General features: G+C 42.4%; 1 protein-coding gene across 7 annotated transcripts; it reads right to left on the bottom strand.

Moving 5' to 3' along the window:
- Positions 1–371: 371 nt before the first annotated feature.
- Positions 372–8100, bottom strand: dcp2 (decapping mRNA 2). Of its 7 annotated transcripts, none has more exons than XM_083984243.1 (11): positions 7850–8100; positions 6520–6671; positions 6142–6269; positions 4702–4800; positions 4469–4621; positions 4270–4382; positions 3189–3293; positions 2836–2944; positions 2388–2492; positions 1899–1974; positions 372–1798 (listed from the first exon to the last, which is right to left on the bottom strand). In XM_083984243.1, exons 1-11 carry the CDS (start codon positions 7915–7917, stop codon positions 1677–1679), a joined length of 1230 nt encoding a protein of 409 aa, XP_083840369.1. In that variant the 5' UTR covers positions 7918–8100; the 3' UTR covers positions 372–1676. The 7 variants fall into 7 exon arrangements, with proteins under 7 accessions (XP_083840369.1, XP_083840371.1, XP_083840370.1 ...); XM_083984245.1 differs by having other exon boundaries at positions 1914–1974; XM_083984244.1 differs by having other exon boundaries at positions 1899–1965.
- Positions 8101–9459: the final 1359 nt, after the last annotated feature.

The following is a 9459-nucleotide window of genomic DNA, read 5'->3' as shown; positions in this document are numbered from 1 at the left end:
CACACCTATGATTCACACTCAATTCACCTTAAGCATTCCTGTTGAGAGATTTGATTTAAAATGGAGAATCTCAATAATCCAGACTGAAAAAGCAAAAACATGGCAAATAGATGAGTTGATGGTGATGATTTAGCTTAGAAAGACGGATTGACAACTCACCACATAAACCGTGTGAGTATCAGGGAGTCTTTAGGACAGACACATCTCGCTCCTCTGACCTCTCCGATGTTGCATCTTACCCTTGAAGTCCTCATCAGCTTGGTCTTACAGCATTAATGTTGAGTTCTTTTACCAGAATGAGAGACATATTTGACACAGCCCATTTTGTTAATACTAGAATAGGTCAAAGAGTGGAAAAAACAGATTTTTATTAATATTCACAGTTAAGTCGAAACACTTGTGAAGCAAAGAACAACATGAATTCACCTTCTGTACAACCAGTAACATGACAAACACAATGAGAGGAGAGCTCCCCCCAGACAAAGACACCAGACACCTCACATGTAAAGAGGACATGTGAACTGAAGTATGGTTTCAGCTGTGGAGGACCCCAACCTGATCACAGTGGTCTAACGCTGCGGTACCCCGTCACGGTCCAGGGACCCAGGGGTCTGAATATTCATACCAACTAAACACTAGAGCAGCTGATGACTGAAATCTAGCAGGAGATTAAACTTGTAAACGTGTCGGACTGAACCAGATAAAAGCCGGGGTCACTTTAAGGCAAATACAACAACAGCATGTTAAAGTCTGTCACTGAACGTATCAGGGTTGATACTTACTCTAACTGACATGTCACTTTGCTTTTGTGTGTGCAGATGTGACACGCTAGGTTGGAAATACTCACTTCCTGTCAACCCAGAGATCCAGTGTGCCTCCGAGACCTCACTATCATTAAACTTCGTATTTTCGTTTTCCAACCTGTCAGACCAGGAGCCTGAACCTCTTTCATCTCATTAGTGATGAAGGTGCAGCCGCTGTGCTCTTTTCATGGTTACTATTTCTCATGGTGCAGCTGGATTCACTCAGCGCAGTGAGGACACACTGAGGATTATTCGTCAATGGAATTTCATTTGTAAAAATTTCTGGCCTTAATTTCAAACATTAATATTAAACATCATACATTTTTTTAGCAGCCACAGATTTGTGACAAAGCTATGATGACACTTTGTCAGATCATTATTCAACAACACTGAACTCCTGATAAAACCTGAAATAATGTTGGTAATGAAGCCAACAATGTGTGTGTCAATAAACCTTCCCTCTGGTCTAATAATTAGGACTTAAAATCAAGATCTGACATAAAGAGGATTGATTCACTGAGATGTCAGAGCTGAGACTTTTCACCGTCACCTGTTGACTCGTGTTAACCTGAGCTGTCTTCTTCTCTCCGACTCTTCAGAGATGATGTTGTGTTCCTGTCGTTGACAGACTGAAGACAGTGCTGGAGGTGCTTCTATAAAAAAAAAAAGGAAAGGTCTGGAAAGACGAACGGCTCCGGTGAAGCTCGTTGTGTGTGTTCAGTGACAGAAGAGATACTCTCTACTGAGAGTGTGCGTTCATGACAAGCAAAGCATAAAGGGAAAGATCGTGTTCAGCAACATCCTTGTCTGGACTGTAGGTAAAAACTCTCTGAGGCCATGATGAGACGTCGTAACAGGATCAGCTTCATCGCGTCAGTAGTCAAAACATTTCATGATGGCGTCTCTATCGAATCTGAAGTTGAGGAACGTCTTGGAGGAGACAAGCTGCTCAGAGTGGACCGTCTGCTGTCCGTTAGAGCTGCATGGAGCTCCGTCTGTGAAGAGAGAGGCTGGTTACATGCTGTATTTAACTGAGACTCAGTGTCGTGTTGAGAAGTAACCATCATGTCTGTCATTTAAAGTTAGACGTGGTACCTGTATGATCCATACCTCTGTCAAAACTGTCCTGCAGTCTCCTGGGCTGAAGTCTCTTATCGTCTTTCTGAAGAGACTGTGGAAGAGAGATGTGCTTTAGTTAAATCACCTATTGATCATATACTGGCAAATTGGCCCATTGCCATAATCCCTATAGTTTTAGGAGTAGGTTTGTTACCTTTAATTGTCGGTGCAAGCTGTTTTTAGAACGGCGGAGCAGAGCCGCGAGCTGCTCAGAGCTACGCTACGGAGGCTAATGGGATTTCTTGGTTTCCCTCATCAAACTCATCAAATACACAATCCAACAACTCCAAAACACTCTGGTGGACAAGTTGTGACCTGCACGTTCACCACGCTATGAGATAATCAATTAAAGGTAACAAACCTACTCCTAAAACTATAGGGATTACGGCAATGGGCCAATTTGCCAAAATGTTGAACTATCCCTTTAAACAACAGACTCTGAACCATGTGAGGTTCTACACTTACTAATGTGCTTTTCACCTGCTGGTTGCTGCCTCCACTGTCATTGGCTCCTTTTTTCACATAAGGTGAGTCCTGGCTTTTTTTCCCATTGCCCTTCACGGTCGGGTTCTACAGAGGAGAGAACAGAGGTTCTGATGTAACTGTGGCTGTAGCGGCTCAGGACACAAGCACCGTGTCTGTGCTACATTTTGACCTACACTGGGTGTTGGCTGGTGTTTTTTGGATAAAAACAAAAACATGGATTAATTGTCTTTGAAACAGGGAAGAATAATCAAACCTAAAGTGCATGAACCCACAGTAGCCACACACATGTGATGCCTTGTTTAAATAAAACTGAGGCACACAGTTTGAGAAATACAACAGTCCAGCTCTTCACTACAAGACCAGTCGACCTGTGAGAGCCCAGCTGCTACTGTTAAATAACAGTTGACTGTGGATGGTCTTTTCTAACCTGGTTCAGCTCGTACTGGCCCAGCTGGCCCACAGGCTTCTGCTGCATCTGCTTTGTCCAGCCGTTCCCAGAAAACACATCTGTACCTGCGAGGCGGCGGGACTTTGACCTGAGAGGTGGAAGGAAACAAAGAAAGGTGATATTTTTCTGTTATACAGGAAGAGGGGGGGGCTGTGATGTGTTAACACTGTGATGAAAATGATGAAAACTGGAAATAAAAACTAAAATCTCTGATGCCTGATCAATATTTCCAATGTTGTGAATCGGATTATTGAAACCAGCTGTTTTATGAGCTGGAAAACCACTGAGGTGACAGAAACTACAGCGTCTGTTCTCTCCACTGTGTTTCTCACCGACTGTTGTCTGAAGGTTTGGATGGAGTGTTGATGTTGTTGCTGAAGTCCTCGTCGCTGTCTGGGGACTCTCCTCTCTGCCTGCTGATCCAGTCCCTCAGCGGTCTGTACAGGAAGGAGGAGCAGGGAGTGTCACAACAGTTATCACCCATGACTATAATGATGCTCTACCGCACAAAGGCAAACACGCACTGTTGCCGTCTCATCTCTGTTTGTGCAATAAACACAGAGCTGACACATCATGTGACTCATTGAACTGGTGAACGCTACTTGTTCCCCCTAGTTTACAGTTGTTATGCTAAGCTAGGCTAACCATGACCTCATTCACAGCTCTGTCCTGATCAGGGATGTCACGATTACTTGTTTTCACAATTAATCGTGGTATTATACGCCAATCGTAAAGATTCATAAAGTAAAGGTAGATGCACAGATAGCGGTTCATTTACCTAACCCAACATTGAATTGGTAGGAATTTAAATGTTAGCATGTCATTTGTAAATAAAAAAACGATTTAAATAAAGTTAAACATTTAGTATAGATGACAATGACTTGAATATTTCAAACACTTTCCATTGGGGATTAATAATTGGTCCTATATTAATAGATACTTCAATATTTTGTGTAAATATATATATTTTTTGTTTTTCTAAGTATATTTTTTGGGGCCTTATTTGCCTTTAATGTACAGGACAGTTGAGAGAGAGACAGGAAATGGGAGGCAGAGAAGGGGGGGGATAACAGGCAGGATATGGCCGCTCGGCACGGGATTCGAACAGGGGCCGCCTGCAGTGAGGACTGTAGCCTCAACACATGGGACGGGTGCTCTACCAACTGAGCTAAACACCGCCCCTTGTGTAAATATTTTGACTTTATTTGATTTTACATATTCATAGTGTTGTGAAATTAATTAATGCATAATAATCGTGATATCGTGATTATTTCTCTGAAAATAATTGTCTATAATCTATAATCGGGACATCCCTACTCCTGATATCTATGTGCTGACCTCAACCTCAGAAAATACACATGTGTATTTCTCTGTTGCACAACTCATTGATGACAGTAGGCATTGTACACACACCTTATGAATGGGATGGCCATGAAGAACCTGTTGGGGGCCAGTCCGAGTTTAGACTTGGGCGTCATGTCGTTCCTGTGACACGGCAGCTTCTCAATAGGAAACCATTCGATGTTCTGCAGGAGAAGGAGGAGGAGACCATGAAACATGTGTTTGAGCTACACACAGCTGGAGAACGAGTGGGCAAAGAAGGAGGACGTACCCTGATCTCTTTCCTGGTTTTGGGGTTGAACTTGGTGTCCTTTGACACCCCTGGAATAATGTAGAGCCGCACCACCTGATCGGTGATTTTCTGCTCTATGTACCTGTCTTTGCTGATACGATTCTTGATGTCAAAGCCCGTCTCCTCCATCACCTGGAAAACACAGTGTGTGAAGTATGAACTTATACCAACACAATGGCTCCTGATGTTCAAGTGAAGAACACAAGACTCACTTCACGCACTGCACAGTCATGAGGAGCCTCGTCCTCATTCACCTTCCCCTTTGGAAAGCCCCAGCCTGACTTGGCCAGGTATCCCTGAACAAGCAGCGCCTGAGGAGAGAGGAAGCAGATGGTGAGAGAGCGACACCAGGTGTTCACAGGTGGAGCTTCATAATAAAACATCAGCAGAGTTTCAGAAAGTAAAGGACAGTTCATGATGCATCACTTTTCACCTTAGTTTAACACAGAGACCAAATACAGAGTTGACTATTTTGGTCATTCTGATGTATTCAGCTTCATCCCTCTGTCACATATAGCTGCGTGTTTTCTTTTACAAATGACACAGAGCATGACAGACCTGTTTCGCAGGAAGTGAACACCAACAGCTGGAAATAAATCGTCATGACTGCTTGTTGTTTACTTTTTGTCAAGTGTAGACAAGTTTCAAGAAGGTAGACAAAGGTCCTGAACGCTCTAACTATAATTGTCTAATATACTTAAAGCAGATATCAGTGGAATGTTTTTGTTAATATAAGTCCTAAATAGTCCTATTTTCCGTCAGCAATCACTTACATGAAGTATTTCAGCCTAAACACGAGTCTCTCCGTCACTCTGCTCTGCTGTAACCCGAGGAGAAAATTTTCCTTGTGGGATACAAGTGTTATCCAATGAGGAGAGAGAACGGCATGAAGGGCTGTGTGTGCAGCCAAGGGATGCGCGTGAATGTGGTGACGTAGCACGAGGACCAATTGATGCCTGACAAGGGCGGGGGCTGCTAACTCATGGTGCGTTCAAAGAAACTCGTACTTTGTGTTTTTCCTTCCTGTGAAGTCATACCAGTTCGATCTGGTACGAGTTCACGGGTCGGAAGTTACGAGTGGCCGTTATAGGGAACTTTCACAGACAACAGGATGGTAAAAACACGAGCTACGGGTTACCTGGAACGCTACCAAGTCGTAGTTGTGACTTGAAGCTGTAACTTACGGTTTCAAAAGCCTGCCTTGAACGCAGCATTAGCCGAAACGGCCGTGAAGCTGATATCTGCTTTAAGTCTTCCCTGACACCATGTGTTCCTGAGACCAGATGTGTGACGAGAGAATCTAAGTGTGATAATCTGTCAATCTGACTTAATAATAGTTGATTCAATTTAAGATGTGAATTTTATAGAACTTGTTTTTAGTAAATTCAGTTTTTTTAAATGTTCTTTTTTTCAAATGGCTGATTCCTGCTCAATTCATTGTTGTCTTTGTCTTTTCATAGTTACTGTAATTTTTTTTTACAGTTAAATTTCCTAAACTCGATCCATCTGACCTCTGTGCTTCTAGATCTCAGTTGTTAATGTGGTAAATATTACACTGATGTGACTGATGATGATGAAAAATGTGCAAAAGAATAGCAAAAGATCTAATATAACCAGAATATTTTATATTTGAGTGTGAAAATGAAACTCACATTTTCCGATGATTCGTCCAGAATGATTGCTCCATACGTAGGTACGCCCATCTTGTACTCCTTCCACTGCTCCAGCACCTTCTGCACATCCTCTCCATGAGTCAACAGAAACGGGCAGTGATGGAAGAGTTTGTAGCTGTCAAGGAAAACAACTAAACCAACATGAGCACCACAGCTGAGGATGGGCCTGAAGGGGTGCAAGAGACCCACCCTGCACGTGTTTGTATAAACCCTGTAATCTGCATTTCATTTGGAGGTTATTACAAACACAAAAATATAAAACAAAATGGTTCTTGGTTGTGGCAAAGCAGTGGATGTAAAATGTAAAAAAAACAATAACAAACATAATCACACATAATCAATCACATCTAAAGATATCAGCTTTGGCAAAGTCTCTGATCCCACAGTGAGGAGCTCCTGGAGTGTTCTGCATGCAGAAGTCCAGGTAGAACCAGTGGGCCAGCTCGATCTGGAAGCACACTCGGATGGCGTTGTCCCTCTCTTCACTGGGGATGTGCAGGATGAACCGGCTGGAGACACAGGAGAAAAAAATAAGGGGTCATGGGCTGGATCAACACAGCAGGAGGCTCTGGGCTTCAGATGATCTGTTAGCCCCCACATGCATCTGTCAAACTCAGACAGTGGACATGAATTAGGATACACACACATAAAGTAACGAACAAGTTGTGACCTGCACATTCACCACGCTATGAGATAAAGAGTTGTTATCGAGGCAAATTCATAGACTGCTTGCCGAAAATTTAACTTGAAAACAACTGTTATCTCATAGCGTGGTGAATGTTCAGGTCACAACTTGTCCACGAGAGCGTTTTGGAGTTGTTGGATTGTGTATTTGATGAGTTTGATGAGGGAAACCAAGAAATCCCATTAGCCTCCGTAGCGTAGGTCTGAGCAGCATTATTAAAGGTAACGAACCTACTCCTAAAACTATAGGGATTATGGCAATGGGCCAATTTGCCAAAATGTTGAACTTTCCCTTTAAGGACTATAGGCTCTAATATCATAGCCTGTGGGGCGACATCTTTGTTACACATAATAACATGCCATCTGGTTGTCGATTACATCTACACCTCAGTTACTATGGCAACTTTTATATGGCATCATCCACTCTGTGAGATTTGAGACTGATAACAGCAGCCTACACAAGGATGAACAATACCTTCCCTTTCTAAATCCTGACAATACACTTCTGCCTAACATCAAATAACAAATCAAAACTAGACACGAAAAATGAACACAAACATCAGTGCGATGAGAGTAAGATAAAATGATAACATCTAATTGATAAAGTCTGAGAGAGGAGAGAACCAAAGACAACTAAAGACGTGTTTTAGCAGCAGCTGAGTTTACAACAACAACTACAGGTACAACTGGCTATTTCTCCTCTGCGGGCTCCTGTCAGTCTGGTTCAATAGCACCGAGCCACCAACAACTCAAGACAATAATAGCAGCTGCGCTAATAACAACCACTACAAACTGGGTTCAGCGGCAGCTAAGCTAACAACAACTAACGTTACTACTACTACGGACAACAACAAACAGTTCCGTAGCAGCCGAGCTAACACCATACAGACCCGTCCAGTGGCTCGTTGTGTGATATATTTTAGCCCCTGACCATCTTCACACTAACTTCAGTCAAAGCTGGCCGAGTAACCGCAACAATGAACCGTCCAGTGAGCGTCGTTACCTGCAGAGGTCGTCCAGGACTCCGGTGGGGATATCGACTCTTTTTGTTTCCATGTTGGTTGAAAACATCCCGACTACCTCTCTCTGAGACCGCGGGGACGATGGCCAGACGAGCAGAAAGCTACACCCGCACTTCTCCGCTCATAGTTCATCTCCCGCTTTACATTAGTTCCATAAAACACCTTAATTCAGCTCATAACTATTCTTCTGTTTCGTCTTCGTCTTCTTCGCCGAGAACTCCTGTGTCTGATGATGGTGGTGCGTTCACGACACACGGGGCGACCGAAGACTAGAAAAGGGGGACGACGGGCAGAGATGTAAAAGCCCGAACTTTACGACACGTTCAACGAAACTGAACGCCAAACTTGTTTTCAGATCGTGTTGAAGTGGATAACATCAGACATACGGTGGCTTACAGAAAAACTCAAAATATCAGTTATAAATTCCACCCTGGATGTTGACGAGGACACTGTTTATAAGTTTTCGTAATTACCACAACTAACACATCACTTGAATGCGACATTTTGTTACAACCGGAAGTTAATCATCCAGTCAGAGCCTTAGCATGAGACCGCGCAGTGGCCGGCGAAATGCTATTGGCTCATCTTTCTGTCAATCACCTGACGGGCGGGGACGAGATTAGCAAGTTAGTGTGAGTGGCACGGTGGCACAATGTATTTGCCGTTTCTTCCACTTGTACGGAGAATAAACTTTTGTATAGCTTCTTGTTGGAAATAAAAAATATTGAAAATTAGATATAAGAGAAAAAATACTATTCCTCATGAGAAATAAACTCATAAAAAGGGGCTAAAGGACAAGAACTCTTTCTTCCTTATTGAGAAATGCCCTACTACTTGTCCCCACCATAGACTGTAGGTCCCCACGAGTTGGAAGCATCTATTCCTGTCTTAGATATGATGTATGAAATCCTGGCTGTTTGAATCTTCTTTATGAAGCTGTCACTGGTTCACTGCAGTCATGGTGCTGGTGTTGACTGAGTATTTCACTCACCATTATGTTCTACATGATATAAAAAACATTATGTTAACAAGATTTAAAACTTTTTTATCCCATTTTTGTTTTCTATTTTTTTTTTTTATCTTTTCAGTGTGTTAGATAAAATTAGGTTAAAAAACCATAGGGAGATGTGATTAAAAATTGATTTTCCAGCTGATGTACATTTTGTTGTGTTCTCAACCAATCACAATTACACCAAAACTTCTTGCATGGCTGTCCCAGGTGGCTGAGAGTGCAGGTTTGGCACTCAAGGATAAGAAAACTGTGTCTGGATCAAACATCACATGAGGTCAAATCTTTGTGTCGAGAACAAAATAAGACAACAGGTAGGTAATAGAAAAAAGCTTGCTGTTTATCAACAGAATAAATTTATTTCATTGGAAAAGAACACTTACACATCATAATATAACAGAGCAATAATCGCACCAACACATCCAGATATATTCTGGATAGTACAATTCATTAAACAACCTATAAAAAATACAATATAACAATAGAAACTAGAAACATGATTTCAATACGTTCTTCAGGAGCCCAGAACCTGTGGGTGACCTGAAGTGAATCCAGTGGACCTGAATCTGAACTTATTGGATC

This window comes from Trachurus trachurus, assembly GCF_905171665.1.
Source record: "Trachurus trachurus genome assembly, chromosome: 12".
Lineage (NCBI taxonomy): Eukaryota > Metazoa > Chordata > Actinopteri > Carangiformes > Carangidae > Trachurus > Trachurus trachurus.
The sequence above is the reverse complement of the archived record's forward strand: the minus strand, read 5'-3'. Positions and strand labels throughout refer to the sequence as shown.